At 43.0% G+C, this 17,552-nt stretch overlaps 2 protein-coding genes and 1 long non-coding RNA gene across 3 annotated transcripts in view; 2 read left to right on the forward strand and 1 right to left on the reverse strand.

Annotated features, from left to right (window-relative positions):
• Positions 1 to 17,552, forward strand: part of LOC134285199 (uncharacterized) — a 203,453-nt gene that overhangs the window by 70,448 nt on the left and 115,453 nt on the right. The gene's annotated exons all lie outside the window — the stretch shown is intronic.
• Positions 1,636 to 4,959, reverse strand: LOC115260461 (uncharacterized). The gene is made up of 6 exons (XM_029861406.2): positions 4,515 to 4,959; positions 4,334 to 4,457; positions 3,947 to 4,262; positions 3,429 to 3,615; positions 3,028 to 3,375; positions 1,636 to 2,894 (listed from the first exon to the last, which is right to left on the reverse strand). Exons 1-6 carry the CDS (start codon positions 4,639 to 4,641, stop codon positions 2,422 to 2,424), a joined length of 1,575 nt encoding a protein of 524 aa, XP_029717266.1. The 5' UTR covers positions 4,642 to 4,959; the 3' UTR covers positions 1,636 to 2,421.
• LOC115260462 (uncharacterized) lies at positions 5,111 to 6,888 on the forward strand. The gene is made up of 2 exons (XM_029861407.2): positions 5,111 to 5,998; positions 6,269 to 6,888. The coding sequence occupies exons 1-2, from the start codon at positions 5,553 to 5,555 to the stop codon at positions 6,543 to 6,545; spliced, it is 723 nt and encodes a 240-aa protein (XP_029717267.1). The 5' UTR covers positions 5,111 to 5,552; the 3' UTR covers positions 6,546 to 6,888.

Below are 17,552 nucleotides of genomic sequence, written 5' to 3' on the forward strand. Positions count from 1 at the left end.
TCGCCGTCTAAAATACCGCTCCAGTCTATGCCAGACAGGAACTGACTTACTGACATTACTTCCGAAAGTTGCTGAATTGGAAAATCTAAAATTCTCAACTGGTCTTGGTCAAAGAAATGAATTCACGAAAACACACACATGAAATTCACGAAAAACTAACTGAAAAAAATTCCCAAAGAAATTGTCGGAAAAAAATCCATCAAAATTACATTAGAGCTTTCAAAGTAGTTGCCAAAACAATTCATATGAGAATTACCAAAGGAATTCCTGAATAAAAAATATTAAGACTTTTTAAGGAAATTGGCCAAATCCAATCTCAAAATAAATAGCCGAAATATTCTATATATTCTATAAAAAAAAAAACAAAGAAATGAATTCGAAGAAATTCTCAAAGAATTTTCCGAAAGCATTAAAGAATTTCTGAAGAAAATTTAAAAAGAACCCCAAAAGTAATTTTCGTAGAATTACCGTGACAGAACTTTTAAAGAATCGCCAAAGATTTTTTTAAAATAAATTCCCGAAGAAAATCACTAAGAAATTTACCGAATCAATTTCCAAAGGAATTAACAAAGAAGTTCCCAGAAGTAATAATCGAAGTTGCCAAAATTTTCGAATGAATGTCTGATGAAACTCCCGAATAAATGTTCAATGTAAGTAGCATCGGAATTGCCGAAGGTATTCCGGAATTATCTGCTGCAGGAATTCCTTACATAAAAACTGAAGAAATCTAGTAGAAAGTGTCTGAAGATTTTTCAATTAAATTATAGAAGCGATTTATGATAGACTTTCCGAAGGAGTTTTCGATGGAATTGGCGAAGGAATACCGAATAGCATAAATAATAAAAGTCCAAAAAATGGACGGATATCCAAAAAAAAACAGAATGATGTTCCGAAGATATTAAAAAAAAATGCATGGAAATTCCCAGAATCATTGTCAAATGGCTTCACTAAAAGAATTCCCTAAGGAATTGCATGAAGAATAATTGGAGAATTTTTAAAAGCAAATATCAATGGAATTGCTGGCATTAACAAAACAATGCTTGAAATACTATTTAAAAAATCAGCTTTAAAGGGCGAACACGATGAAATTGCCACACAGAAAATATTGTATAACTTTTGATTGCGTTCGTCAAAATAGCTAATTTTTTGACCATGAATAGTATTATATGTGTAGCTAATACCATAAAATTTTCATTAAAATCGGTTGAGTATTGGCGCATATATTGTCGACATCATAAAATGAGATTTTAGAAAACTTGTACACTCATTTCAAAAAATTACTGAGGCTATAACTTTTTTGTTACCTCATCAAAACGTTTGAAAATTTCACACGATATTCTTAACATAGTATCAATTAAGTGGTAAAAATTTGATCGAAATCGGTTCAGTACTTTTTCTAGTAAATATCCAAAGCTCAAATCGCTTCAAGGTAAATTTTAGGTACTTTTTGGCCATTTTTAGTTCCGCGTGCACTATTTTGACTGTATAACTGGTAACACTGTCCCGATTTTTATAAAACTTTGACAGTGTAAAATTGTTGTGTTAAACCGTTTACAGTGAAAATTTCAGCCATTTTTGTTGAGTAATTTTAAAGTAAGATCAGTTTGATTCAAGTAAGATCAGGCCACATAATCATTATGCATTCATTTTATAGATAATCATTACCGCTTTGATTACAAATATAGTAGAAAGAATTACCGCTAATTTGGTCATTAATCAGTAGCTGTTCATTATTCACAACGCCGGCACGCAATTCGTTGCTTAGTATGAACTCCCGTGGATCGTGGTACAAGTCGTTTGCTTTCAAATCTTGAATCAGTTTGTATTCGGTTTCTACTTCATTGAAGATTTCAAACATATTCCTGAATATAGTGCCACTTTCGTTAGAAATCAAGCCTACCGTTTCCATATTGACAATAGCTTCTTTGAATGGTTCGAAAACGAATGTCCGTATATCTCTCTGTATATCAAAAACCGTTTTACGTGGCATTGTATCCATACTTAACCATTTCAAGTTGAAATTTATATTTAGATTTTTCATTCGATCGGAAAGCTTTTCTAAATCAATAATTTCAGGTTTTTCTTCTTGTTGTTTATGATTTAAACCGACATCTCCATCGATGTTTCGCATTTCATTGTCACATAGTCTGTTTTCTTCGATTAATGTTATATTTTCGGACGAGCATTGTGGAAATTCGTTTGATGTTATATTCTACGGTTCGGTATTCACATCTCTCCATGCAGCCTCTTCATAGTGCTTCTTAAAATGTCGAAAAAATGACGCTCTTACGCTGTAGTTTCGTAAACATCCCTTAAAGTTGCAAACGTATGTTGAAATCGAACTATGCATTCTACTCAGATGCTCGTAAAGGCGGTGTATCGAGTTAGTCTCCCACGCACAGCCTTTTACAATGCAACGCATCATTTTGACTGTTGTTTTAAACGAATAGCGGAATGCAGCGATTGTACAGCGGGATCTTTCTCAGCTTCTCCTGTATCGAATAGATACGATGATAGCAACCTCCAAATTGCGGCTGACTGCTGCGGGTACTCGATGTCATATGTTCTGTAGATCTTGATACATATGTCCAGCGCTTTCAGAAAGCTTAGCAGCTTATACGAGACAACGTTGTTCCATACAGTGAAGCTTGTAGGGTTCTTCCAATCCTCGCCGTGTACTATTATGAATGGTGCAGAAGAAATGCCTCGGTCTCTGAACCCCTTGAAAAGCCTCGCGAGACAAGATTCAAGATCTGCAAGTTGCTTCACGTGTATAACTACACCTTCTTCTGCTTCACTGTAAGATGGTTTCCAACGTTTCTTACCGGCGCACTTGATATGTGCCCGAGGCAGGATATGAGCCAACAGGGTGGTAATCACGAAGTTACGAGCATCTGGAAGCAAAAACAAGAGACAATTGACAATTATGATTCTGACAATATTTGATATCTGTAAATCTGTAAGAAAGTGTATAACAAATCTACAACTTTAAAATACCTCCTAATATTGAATGAACGAGAAACTTACCTTCAGAAATGTCTGCTGCATCCAAGCTTGTCAGAAGAGTTTTTCCAGCTGCGTCAGCCACTTCAAGTCGAAAAATTTGCTGGATGGCCGCTGTGAATCCTATCCATCTATCGAAAAGAACTTCGTCTTTGCCCGGGAACTTCTGTGAGAAATCGATTTGTATCAGTTGATACCCTCGGTGGTTTCTGAGTGTCGGGTACTCCGCCAGTATAGCAGCACACGTCCGGTTCGAAATCTTAGATACTTCTAAGAGCCGCCAGGGGCTAGACCGCTTCCACCTGATTCTAAGCTCTTCCCACTCGTCTTGGTTATGGGCAAGCCAGGCTTTCACTTGATGATATTCAGAAACTGAAAATAGGTAAAAATGAGCGAATACAAAACAGTTTAATCGGGTTGTTTACCATCCGCACTGGAGTTGTCGACCGAACTTTGAACTGAAGTAGACGCTTCGTTTGATTCCTGTTGCGAGCACTGTTGTACTTCTTTGTAATTGACGTTTCTGTCATACAAACGACCCTTTGCTTGCTTGTTGATCCGTTTCCTTTTTCCTGAGCTATCCGTTGCAAATGTCGGTTGATACCAGGTTTCCTGCAGATACGGAAAAGATGTAAACAAATTGAATAATTTAGTTTTCAATCATAGTGCACTATTTAGGTTTTACTTCAATGTTTTGATCGATAATTCTAGAAGTACGTATGTGTTTTTTTGTAAACAAACATGTTTTGGTCGTTGCCGAGCCAATCTCGATCCGCCCACATTTCTCAATACCACCATCAACAAGAGCACACATCACGCAATCTGTTAGTGGGTATGAATGATAGTTGGTAAATCGATATAGGTTCTACAGCAACCCAGACATGTTTGTTTGCAAAATGCACTTTTCACACGTTATGCTAGCATTGATGTTGCCGGATGTTACCTGTGGTTCGTTCGGGAATATCTGCTTCAGTTCTTTAGCTCTGTCCAGCAACTCCGACGACGTCAGCTTCGAAAATCTGTTTTTAAACTCGTCGACGACAATTTGCGTGACGCTTTTTTTGTCTGATCTCGAAAGAAACGGCGCTTGGTTGTACTTATTGATTATGGCTTGCCCTTTCGAAGAACTGTTGAGCAAAAAAGCAGCGGTGCATGATTCACGTGTAATGGGCTTCGAATCCTGTAAGATGGTACTGGCACAAGGACCTTGCGTAGTAGCTAAAACTGATGAAATATCGACAAGCTTCGGCAGTCCCTGGAAAGTACAATTCACGTAAAATACCGGTAAGAAAGATATTAGTTATCTGGAAGCTAGTCTGGAAGTAACTGCGCAACCCTCCAATTATCAAATTCGTGAATAAACTTCGTTCGCTCTGCGAGGGAAGGAGGAGGAATCAGTTCCTCAATTTCCTTACGTTGAATTATTCTCAAAGTTTCAACGGTGTACGAGTTGACTGAAATGAAAAATAAATGCTGAGCGCTCAAGAGATTTGTATATTGGCAAAACTAACCGAGAAACGTTTCGATTGTAGTCTCCGATACACCAAATGTATTTAACAATTCTATCACCTGATTTTCTTCGACTGAAACTTTTTCCACGTCTAATTCTTCGATTATATCTTGCTCAGATACAGCCATCTTCACTTTCACGTTTTACAGTTCGAAACAAAATGGCGGTTTTGGTTTCTCACTTCATACCCTGGAAAAAACTTATAATTTAAAACAAAAAAACATGAACACTGATTTAAATTCATCACACAAATTGAAGTGACGCATATTTTTGTTGAATCAACAATTTCGCCGGTTATTGATTTGGCAAAAATAATAAACTAGATTTTTGATTTGTTTCAACGAAATATATTATTGTTTCAAGTCGAATTGTTGAATACTAACAAAAATGATAATTTTATCAACGTAACACACAATTTTATCGTTTTGAATAGGTGAAAATTCTTTGCGTGTTATACAAAAGTTGTATTGGCGTTGACTATTTTGAAAAGTTTTTAAAACGTTCTCCTAATATTTTCATTATTTTTCAGTCCATTGGTATGCCACCGATTTTAAATTACATATTTGATTTCCCTAATAACGACGCCTTAAAATTTAACGGAAAATCCTTTCTTTTGTTTCTCTTGCAGTGACACCGAACACAGCGCTCCGCCAGCATCCCACCTCCAAATGAGGTCAATGATTCTACGGCGGCAATCACAGCAACAGCAGAACGTGGTAATATTTTTTCCTCGCGCCAAGCAAAGTGCCATCGTTTAACGATGTCTGGTCCCATAAAATCGCAACTTCGCGCGCCGGTATCACTAGTCGTCCTGCCACAACAATACAGAAGAAGAGGGGTTTGATAAAAGTGGTGTTCTCGACGCTCGTGGAGAGGGTGAATGGGGGTGGTTTGTGGGTAGGTAACGGCATAATGATTCTTTCATTTCGGAACGGTAATAAGTAATGCCATAAAGTGCGGTTCCGTGTCGTATCCCGGGAGGAAAAATCACGCACCGAAACGACAAAGTTCTGCCAAGTAGTTATCCCTTTGGATTATAATGTCTCTGCTGAAGTACAGTAAAACATGGCCGTCGATTCTCACCAAAATGGCAGTCGTTCAGCTGAGCGTTGATTCCAACGGGAGGACCTACAGTTCGATCGTGGAACCGGCCTGTCTGACGGGGCCCACCAATCTGGTGGAGTCGAATCCGAACTTTCGGGTGATGATGGGCCATCCGCAGATTGTGATTCAAACGCCGGGCGAAACGCAGATGCCCCTGCCGGATGTGGCCAATGTGGGCGATGGGCTGCTGTCCGGGGGATCCGGGGGAAACGGTCAGTGCATGTGTGGGAACGGAAGTGCAGGGCTGGGAGGGATTGTGCGTTTGGAAGAAGAAAGGCGCTACCGGAGGCCTTACCGTTCGGAATCGATCAAGATTGATAATTGGGATTATATCTACACGGAGAAGGTGCCGTACAAGGGGATTGGAAGTAATGCAGCTAGGTAAGTTAATTGATTGGGTTTTATCATAGGGAGTGTCCATAAATTACGTCACGCAAAAATTGACCATTTCCAAGCCCCCCCCCCCACCTCCCCCCTATGTCACACTTTTTGTATGGGACCTCTGAAATGTTTGTATGGGTCGTCACACTTTGCTGAACCCCCCCTCCCCCCTCAAAGCGTGACGTAATTTATGGACGTTCCCATACACCAATTTTCAACACGTTCTCAATGAAACCAAAATAACTTTCCTTCCTTTTTTCCTACTTTCAGTGCCACAGCAGAAATACCGTGCGACGACCACCGATGCATCACGGGCCAAGCCGCCCTGAAGGCGTCCACCCTTCGGAGACACTACTATCCGGAGGGCGACTGGGGCTGGGTAATTGTGTTTGTCGGGATGCTTAGCATAATTCTCAATCATGGAGTGCAAATATCGGGCCCGCTCTACCTCCTGCCAGCTGGGGAACGCTTCCAGCAGAGTGCCGTCAACAGTACAGGTGAGTGGCACTGGCAGCATGCATGCTTGTGCATATCTGATAATGACTGAATTGGGAACTGAGCAAAATCTCCACTGGGATGTGTAAAGGTAGTGGAATGTACTGTGTAGTATACAATCCAATTTGGATGCATCAGATTAGTGTCGAAACATTCTCATTAGTTTTGCTGCAATCCGTTCGATCGGTACCCTCCGGCAATGGGTCACTCACTGTAGTGGCCAAAACAACACACCGAGCAGCAGTTGCAGTTCCACTAGATCCAGGCTAGCGATAAGAGTAAATGAAAATGAAAGCAAAACCACCCACATTTCACCCATAGATGTACAGATACATATAATGTTCCACCCTTCGAATCTGGGACATTCACAGTTATGGTCCGACAAAAGTCATCGTAAAAATCTGCCACCGCCAAACGATACGAATCGACGGATGAGCTAAACTGGTGGGAAAGCAAACTCTCATTAGCCGTGGCCATGAGATTGGGTCCCGCCACAGTTCAACCTGAAGGATATTGAGCTGCTTGAGTGGTATTTTTTGTCAACAAAAATAAGAGCAATGGTTTGGCTGCTTGCAACTATTTTTAGAATTAGGCAGCTATGATGCATCTTACACTAAGCTGAGAAGCAGGCTTTGTCCCAGTGAGGACGTTACGCCAAGAAGAGAGAGAGATATGCATCTTAAGGTTGAAGGATTCGTCATTGATATCATTCTTCATCTGGAATACAATACAGTGAATACATTTTCATAACGAACATTTGTGTTTTGAACGAGAAAACTGCTTTCAAAATTTCAATGATGACGATTTTTTTACTCATTCGTTTATTTGGAAGGCTCGGGCGCCACATGGGTATAACTGAGCCGAAATCATTTGTTTTTTTTTTTCAGATTATTTTACATTTAACATTTTTTTACTGCCTTACTATACTATACTTATACTATGTTAGTTTGGGAAGCCGAAGTACTCGCGACTGTTTCGAGGTTAGGGATTACAAAAAAGTTAAAATTGGGAAGGAAGGGTTTAGGGGACCTAAACTAAATTATGTGCTCACTTATACTAAAAAATATGGATGGGACAAAATGTCCTAATCTGTAACGGAACCAAAAAAAAGGGATTTACGGTAGGCGACGATAAGAAGAGGACAAACGAAAGGGGGCAGTGACAGACAGGGGCGAACAGCAAAACCAAATGGCGGACAACGTAAACAAGGAACTGTGGTAAACGATCCTGCCAAGTTCAAAACGCGCACACTCTTGGCTAAACTGCTCGTCTCAACATTATTTGCCAGACTGAAGAACGACTTTCTCAACCCCAAGATCGGCCTCTCGCGCACGATCCAACTTTCTCTTTTCCTTTTTCCGATTCCGCTTTCCATTTTCGCATGCCTTCACATTCATGCACAGATCAGTCGATTCTACTGGAAGGATTTTGCATCGCACAAGTAGCTGTCAAACTAAAGGGCTTTTCATAAATCATCAGATTAGAACGTGCACGCTCAACACATACTACTTATTCCAATCTTCAAAGATTCAATATACACGCCTGACACATTCTACTTATTCCATCCAATTCTCATGCACCACAGGAACGTACTACATAAAACTCTGCTATAGTGATATCAACACGTTTCAAAAACTGATATATGAGATTCATGTATTCCAAATCAAGTCCTGCCAACACTTCTCTAACGGGTTTCTGTTGTTTTCCTCGGACCCGGAGAATTTCATGCATTTCAGATCTGACCTCATGATACTCATTGCATCCTCACACGACATGTTCGATATCCTGGTAAGCCACGCCAAACACACAGAGATTGCTTTCTGAAATGATGACGATGATATCATTGACGAATTCTTCAAGCTTTTTTAACTTGTAAACAATTTACAGGGATTTCCAGCAGTCAGGTAGGTTGTTCAGCAAGATTCCACGCAAGATCAGATCAGTAGGGTTTGAATTTCCATGATCATGTCTCCATTTACCTGCTTCCGTCAAACCTTGATTTTTTGCAACTCTTTTCGTGACGAAAGTTGTCCACGTTCTAGATTGAATCCGTCCAAAACTGAACTCGGCCATCTGTCTTCAGCGATTCTCCTACCCTTTCCCAAAGCTGAGCTGTCAAAAGTGCGCTACAGAGCTTCAATCGAGATAGAAACTGCACCTTGAGGGTTGCCACCTTTGATTTCCAGGTCAAAAGGTGAACCGAAACTGTACCATCGTCCCTCTGGCTCCGAACATAGATTGTGATAAGATTCTGACCTTCTTCGTTCTTCCGACACCAAAGCCGCTGCATGAAGATCTTCGCAGAAGTGAGGGTCGCTCCAAGCAGGCCTAGTTGGTCGAGAAGACTCACAATGAAACACAGCACCTGTCATTTCGTGAGGATCTGATGCTCAGTGATTCGAGGAATGTCGAACTTGAAACGGAATTGATCCACGTTGGAAGCCATGTTAAGCCCAATGCTTTCCCGTCTGTATTCAAGTTCCAATCAATGCCATTCGAATCAAGTAACGCCATATTTTCCCTTAGAATTCCTTGTAGTACCTACTTCCGGGCGGTTGGAAGCCCACTCTCTCAGTTTAATTCCACCGCTGATCATCATTGCGTCGACTTGCCTTCTCAATTCGATCGCTGGTTCGACGTCGTCTGCTCCTGATATAACGTCGTCCATATACACGTCCTCTTCAATAGTTGGTGCTGCTAGAGGAAACCTGTCCCGCTCATTGGACGCCAACTGCTTTAAGGTCCGAGTGGCAAAATGTGAAAGCCCGTATGTAGAAACCTTCCTATCTGTTGGCGTCCTCAAAACGCATTGTAGAGGAGTGTCCTCCAAATTCGTCCAAATCTGTCAAAACATTTGCTCTACATCACCTGACGACTTCGACTGCGGAGAACGATCGGCTTGAGATCCTGCTGAACGACTGGTCCGGCATACAGTGCATCATTGAGCGAAACATCCGTAGACGTTTTACATGAAACTTCGAAGATCACTCTCACCTTGATTGTGGTGCTAGACACCTTAATTACCGGGTGACGGATCCTTAAAGTTTTTGACAAATATGCAAATATTACTTAGAGATAATTTGAGTCCCTTCAATTTCGTAGTCAACGACTTAAGGGAATCCGCACTCCCTTCGTGATGGGTTTCGACATGGTTGCTTGCCTCACGCAACCTAAACTCAGACGAAACTCGGTAATCCGGCCGTATACTCCACTCGCAGTATTGTTCAATTGTTGGTGAATCCAAATTTGAGAGGGAACGCAATTGTAGTAAACAAATATGTTTGCTTCGGCTAGACATATACTGCTCAGCTCACCTCACTGATGATGATGTTGGCGAAGAACTTGATTGCAATTCCAAATGCAATCAGACAGTGCCTTCCAGACGATGGCTGTAGGATCCTTTCAGACGACTTGAGATAGCGATTACTTCCATTGAGGACCTTTTGAATGGCGGTAGATCTATTCATAGCACTATAGTATGGCGGTGTCCTTTGTCCACCGAATGGTCTTTGCTGGACGTTCAAGGCGCGATGTGGTCAAAGTGTCGAGATTCAACCGATCCGTGGTTTGGCGGTTGTGGAAAATCCGGATCGAAGGACCAGCTTATGTCGGAGACCATCCGACCGAGATAAATGATCTCCACACGACCTTGTCTAAAACGTACCCTTTCCTTGATACAGTCCAGCCCAATCTTTCCTTCCTTTGAATGTCCACTCCACATACTTTCTAGTTCCGTCCTTGATCCACATGTCTTCCTTCATACGTAGCACAAAACATCTTTTTTTCACAATAAACACATTTATTACAAAAAACTACATATATTTAAAGATACAAACATTTATGACCTTAATTTAACATTAAAAATGGCAACGGTTCGCCCTTTGCAATAGCTCGAGATGACGGACCGACATGTACTGATCTGCACTCGATCGCCGTAATGATAAGCTCCCAATTACCAGTGATAACCAGCCGTTGTGTAGTGGTCGTAGATAGTTCGAGAGTCCGAATAGGTTCACCACTACGTAGCCATAGTAGCTCAGTTTCCAATGGAGTTTTGGACGCGGCGAGTAGGTATTACTACGCTTAGTAGCGTCCGTAGAAATAATTGATGAGCTCGCAGACAATGGCTACTAAAGTTCTGCTTATCGTCGATCAAGCCCAAGTGTGGGATGGAACGCTTCGAAGTGACTGTACAAGCGATACGGCATCGCTTCCAGAGTGTCAAAGCCCAGCTAGAAGTGCCTCGGGCACATCAGGAACGTTGCCAGTAAGTTCCTGATTACGGTATACTGGTATTGCTTTGTAATTGGTAACTGAGACGGTACACTCTTAGGTAACCACGCACAAGTGAGCTGGCAGCGACGGTATTCTATTCTTTTAGTAAGGTCGGATGACACTGACTTACGGTGGATGGGATAGTGTCGGCGCTTTCTTCCGTCCAATAAAACCGTGGCGTGGCATTAAAGTGCCCCTCACATGTAATCAGCTTAGGCAACTAAGCAGTAACTCCTGATTAACGCAGATGCGGCTCTGAGCTCAGTCCCCATAAAGGCCTGTGCTAACTCTCAGTGTCCCTCCGAACCAAGCCCCATGAAGCCAACATCAATAGGTACGATGGCCAACTGGACCAAGGAAAAAAGAGGCAGTGCGAAAAGTGAAGGCTGCAGACGCGAACGAAGCGACGCACTGGTCTTCAAAACCGAGACAGACACGTACGCCGAAGTGTTGAGGGCCATGCAAGGCGAAAATCGTCTCTCACCGATGGACGCGGGTGTAAAAAAAACTTCCGGCGCACCAGTTCTGGAGAGATGATGCTAGTGCTGAAAAAGAAGGCGGACAAGAAAGATACCTCCAACAAAGCACTAGTTCAAGAGGTATTTGGCGTAAAAGTGCAGCTAAGAGCCCTTACAGCGGAGGCAACTCTCCTCTGTAAAAAATTTGAACGAGGTCACCGACGCAGAAGAGCTCGCAGGCCCACTTAACCCTTTGGAGCTGGAGGGGTCATATTGACCCCAGCGTTGAAACCGAACATAACAAACATGTTCGAGGCAAGCGAGGTTGTGGCGGAACAATCCGGCTCCAAAGGGTTAAACAGCAGTGCGTGGTAGATGCACGAACTGCATCGATCCGCATGCGAAAGGGCCCGGCAGGCACGCAGATTTTCACGATCAAGCATCCCGTAGGGTAGGTAAACAAGGCGACTACAGTCGGCAAAATCAGGGTAGGCTGGTCAGTGGCGTGCTTCAAGTGCTTTGAGCAAGGACGTAATGCGTGGGCGTGTAAAGACCCCGACAGGAGCAATATCTGCAGGAAGTGCGGAGTGAAGGGCCATATCGCCAGGTAGGTAGTGAAATTTGCCACCATGAGTGATCCAACTAGCAACTAGTGAAGGGATGCGAGGAGGTTGAACCAACCGATGATGATGCAGGTCAATCAGCTTAACCTGAACCACTGTGAAGCCGCACAACAGTTGCTGTGGTAGTCAGTTACGGAGTCCAGTACAAACTCGCACTCGTAGCGGATAAGGCCAAGCTAGCGACGATTTGTACAAGCGGTCGTATTCCGGTCCACAAAATAATTTCCACGTCGCACGAGGACTTCAAAATTGCGAAGATCAACGGCGTGTCCTATTGAAGTTGTCATGTACCCCAGCTGACCGATGGATCAGTTCTTGCCTACGCTGGGTTCGCTATCAAGCGCACTAGTGGGATTGAGTCCCGTGCTGCCGGTGGAAGCATAATTGTCCCATGTGCATTTTTGGCAATATTGAGATTTTGCAGCCCATGACCATGTGTTGTGGGGTACTATCATATGGGGAAATAAAAATAGGGTAGTTTGTTCCGAAAATTGCTGAGAAAATACATGGCCGATTTGTAACTTTCTTAAAAGTGGACGCATAAGTGTCACGTTTCATTGGAAATCCTATGGAACTATAAAACCGCTCTAAAACAAAAAATAGTGCTCAAATTGAAAATTGGTTGATGTTAGAACACGATTCAGAACTTATACTTCATAGTTGAGACAATTTACTTTTTTCGAACTTTGGACGCGATTTTCTCGATTGTCTGTTTTGCACATGGGACATTTATGCGTCCACCGGCAGCGTGATTATCGGTGGAGCTTTGAACGCCTGGGCGATTGAGTGGGGTAGCCGCTTGACTAACGCGAGAGGCAAGACTCTACTCGATGCAATGGCTAGGCTGAACGTGGATGTCGCGAACGTAGACGACAGAAAAATCTACAGTAGGAACGGTACAGAGTCCATCATTGATGTGACCTTCAGGTCTACACGCACAGTGACCATCTGGCGATTCGATACAGGGTAGAACACGGAGAAAGACGGCCACAGCCGATGCTCATTGACCATCATCGGGGATGACTGACCTCGCTCTTCGGTAAGCCGGCATTTGTGAAGCGATTTCTTATGGACGGTAACACCGACGATCTGTCTAGCGACGATATAGTCGGAACCCTGAGCCGTGCATGCGACGCCGCAATGCCAAGGCGATCCCTGCCCAGGAATGGACGCAACCCGGTGGTGTCCAGAAATAGCAGTACTTCGCGCATCTTGCCTAAGAGCTAGAAGGAGGATGCAAAGAACTCGCACCCGGTAGAATAGAGCGAAGCGAAGCACCCAAGGTGGCTGAACTTTCACTACACAAAGAGATTAGGGCGCGTAAGTAGCCGTGCTTCGAAAATCTGTCAGGCAGCCAACAAGACCCCTTGGTCTTACAGAGTAGTCATGACCAAAGGGCGCATCAGCACCGCAAGAACGCTCTCCGAGATGCTGCAGAACGTGGAAACGTTGTTCCCGCGTCACGATACAAGACCATTGGGACCCCAGCCCCCATGGCCAAACCGGCCAAAGCGAGGTCGCCCCGGTGACGCACGACAAGTTCATCGCAAAAGCGAAGTCGTTTAAGTTGAACATGGATCCGGACGGAATCCCGACAGTTGCCATCAAGACGGCCATCGAGACTAGCCCTGACTTTTTCAGAATAGCTATGTAGATGTGTCGAGCATCTTTTCAACCCCTCGATCACTCATTCCTCGACACGGGTCGCTTGATACCTTGAACTAGGGTTAGTAGTCCTATTCTTAGCCGACCGACAACTACACGACTGACTCGCTGAAGGGGCGAGGTGCGTCACACCCCTGGACTACTATCCCTGTTGCCCCGTTATTCTTGATTTTGCGTTGTCTTGATTGTTATGTAGTTTAAATATTGTGTGTATGATTGATATCGTTGTGGCCCACAACTTGTGGGTACTACTTTTATTTCGAGACGAATAATTTACACACCAACGAGCAATTTCAATGCATGAATTTAATTATTTCCAAACTGCTTTGCTAGCGAATTTTAAGTTCTCTATCATTCCACGTTTCAAGATCGCAACCAATCAAAACTGACATATAATTTAAAATCGAATTGCAGACATGAAAGGACCCAGATCCAGCTAGCCAACGTTTACAACCGGCTCGTTTGGGTCGTGAATATTTTATGGCTCCTTAGAAACCGTTTCGAATCTTCTTTTCGTACTCTCCACTGACTGAGATGAGACTAGATGTCACCCATCGCCAAAAACCCAACCTGTGTCAGTCTCGGATACGTTCCGACCGTTTTAACGGCCGATCTGGGAAAACTAGAGCAGTAAAACACTCGCTACCGTCGTCGTCGCGCCGTCATCATCGAAAAGTTCACCTTGTCATCCTTATAGATTCCACTGCCGCAGTAGTGTGTAGGTGGGTTCGACAAGAATCCGAAATCCCGTTGGGGAGGACCCACTTCTCTTACACTGACTGCTGCAAGCAACATGTGGATGACCTGGTTGTGTTTCGTTTCATCACTTTTTATGACAACTTTGAGCTGAATGTCACAAATCTACCCACATATATACGGCAAGGTTTTGTCCTCCTAACCCAACTCAACTGGCGTGACGCTGCGGTGGCAGTGTTGTCCAGAGAGATACGGAACGCAGCAGTGGAAAAAATAAGTAAATTTATGTCCTTTTTCGGGCTAGGGTTGGCCGAATTGTGCGGCTGCGGATGGCGAAAACAATTCCGCAAGTGTTGGTTGTTCCCATTCGTCATAAATCAATTTTTACGACTTGCCGAATGTGTGTTACCAGGGAATCTAATAAATTGTTGCGAAAAAATCAATTCATTGTCGTCGTCGTCGGTACGGGCAACCGGAGATGATGGTCAGTTTATGCTCTGTGTACTCTGTGAATAAGTTTTTTTAGTATCGGAAGATTGCTATGCACTGGATACAATTGTGAGTTTCCTGTCTAAACACGAATAAATTCATCATTCCTGTGACAGATTTGTCATACAGAATATGCAATGTATTGTCGTTGTGTCCCAATGGTTCAGAATGTATTACTGTCTATATTTTGGAAGGAGCATCCAATATAGCTCTGATCCTCACATGTTCCTACTTCATGCTTCCCCCGAGTTGGTTGATGACAAATACATCACGATAGTTGTGTAGGGGGGTTTGGGGCATAGATAATAGACACCTTAAGCAAATGAGAACCGTAATCCGGGGTAACATTGATCAAAATTTTCGATCTTTCTTGATTAATTCCCTTGTTTAAGCAAACATTCATTTGATTTATTTAGTATTACATCAAATTCCATTTTTCTTCATAATACACAGTTCGCGGCTGCCGTACTCCATCTTCGGTTACGCCCGAACCTCGCCAAGTCCCGCTCCACCTGATCCGCCCATCGTGCTCTCTGCGCTCCACGCCTTCTTGTGCCAACCGAATCTGTCGCACACAAACTTTGCCGGGTTGTTGTCCGGCATACTTGCAACATGCCCTGCCCACCGTATCCTTCCGGCTTTGGCCACCTTCTGGATGCTGGGTTCGCCGTAAAGTGCAACGAGTGGTTCATCCTTCTCTGCCACACACCGGTCTCCTGCACACCGCCGAAGATCGTCCTTAGCGCCTTTGAATTTCACGACCCACGTTGTTGTTAGCTGCCAGTAAGGATCCGAGGTAGACGAATTCCACCTCGAAAGGTATCCCTGTCTATCGTAACATTACTATGTACCCAGACGGATCCGGTCGTGTTCGGTTCCGCCTACCAGCATGTACTTTCGAGGCATTCACCACCAGTCCGACCTTTGCTGCTTCACGTTTCAGGCGGGTGTACAGTTCTGCCACCATTCCAAATGTTCTGGCGATAATGTCCATGTCGTCCGCAAAGCACACAAATTGTCCGGATTTTGTGAAAATCGTTCCCCGGCTGTTGAGCCCGGCTCGTCGCATTACACCTTCCAGAGCGATGTTGAAGAGTAGGCATGAGAGTCCATCACCTTGTCGCAGTCCCCGGCGAGATTCGAATGAACTGGATAGTTCACCCGAAACCCTTACGCAGTTTTGCTCACCGTCCATCGTTGCTTTAATCAGTCTAGTCAGCTTCCCAGGAAAGCCGTTTTCGTCCATGATTTTCCATAGCTCTGCGCGGTCGATACTGTCGTATACTGTTTTGAGATATATGAACATTGACGACATTTCTGGAGGATTTGCCGTGCGGTGAAGATCTGGTCCGTTGTCAACCGGCCGTCGATTAAGCCAGCTTGATAACTTCCCACGAACTCATTCATTTTAGGTGACCGACGACGGAAGGGATAGCACTTTGTAGACAGCATTCAAAACAGTGATCGCTCTGGAGTTCTCACATTCCAAATGGTCGCCTTTCTTGTGAATGGGGCAGATTACCCCTTCCTTCCACTCCTCCGGAAGCTGTTCGGTTTCCCAGATTCTGGCTATCAGCCGGTGCAGACAGGTAGCCAACTTTTCTGGGCCCTTCTTAATCAGTTCAGTTGCGATACTATCCTTACCAGCTGTTTTGTTAGTTTTGAGCTAATGAATGGCATCCTTAACTTCCCTCAGCACGGTGTGTTGCGTAGAACAAATTCAAAACAAAAAATTCGGCATGTCTGAAAATTTGACACAATTAAGCTGAGACCTCCTCCTTTCATTAACGATCAACACCAAAATAAACTGTCCGGGGGTCTAGAGTATTTTTTTTTTTTTCAAAAAATTTCTGCATATGACACATTTCACGCACTTCTACACCGCAGTTTTTGAACTTTATCGAGCGATATTTCCGGGCTCCTGCTATCGATTTTGATTCTTTTTGCACCAAAATGAAGAGATTTACTTATATCCTTCTAATAATAATCGTAACTTTGAAAACTGCCTACAGAAAGTAGCAAATTTCTTGGCGTGTAGTCAAAATTTGACGGAATGTGTCATTTGATGCACATTAGCGAGGACACAATCATATGAAAAATGTTAAGTCTCACTACCTACACAACCTACTTTTTTAATTCCATTTAGGTCCCATATCAACTGTGCAAAAAATCAGCTTGAATTGAGAAGCTGTATTTTCGCGCCAGCCGATCAAAGTTTACATAGAATTTTCTATGGGACTTTTTTGAAGAAAAGCTGCTGGAGGGCACCCAGTATACCCTCAAATAAAAACGCTGATGAATTCTCATATAAAATTTCGCGATAAATTAGACCTTTGAAATACCATAAGAAGTTTGTGGAAATATCTATTAAAGTGAAACGGGACGCCGTGTTATTTTTCCTATCTTGCCTCTCTTTCTAACACGAGTCTATCGCACTGAAGATGCTGAAAACCAATCAGCATATGCACTGCATACACAATGATAAGTTTTTGTTGCATAATATGAAGTAGAATCTGAGATTACCATCTTAGTAGCAACAGAGCAATGGCGGATATTTCCTTCGGTTTGCCCTTAAGGCATATGCGAACGAATAAATGACGAAATATTCATTATTTCATGCCAATTATAACATTCAATCGGTTTAATGTCAATACCTTTTTTAACAAGAGTCATTACGCTTCGTAGTCTTGGAAAGACTTGTTTCTTATAAAAAATCCTTCAAACATGTATCAACGCGCACTATTCTTTTTAAAAACGAATTACAGATTTGGTACATAAAGAAGAGTAGTGATACTAAGATAAAAGGTTTGATATAACGCATAAATATTTATTGCTATTAGAATTCAAACTGAT

Source organism: Aedes albopictus, chromosome 1 (genome assembly GCF_035046485.1).
Source record: "Aedes albopictus strain Foshan chromosome 1, AalbF5, whole genome shotgun sequence".
Classification (NCBI taxonomy): domain Eukaryota; kingdom Metazoa; phylum Arthropoda; class Insecta; order Diptera; family Culicidae; genus Aedes; species Aedes albopictus.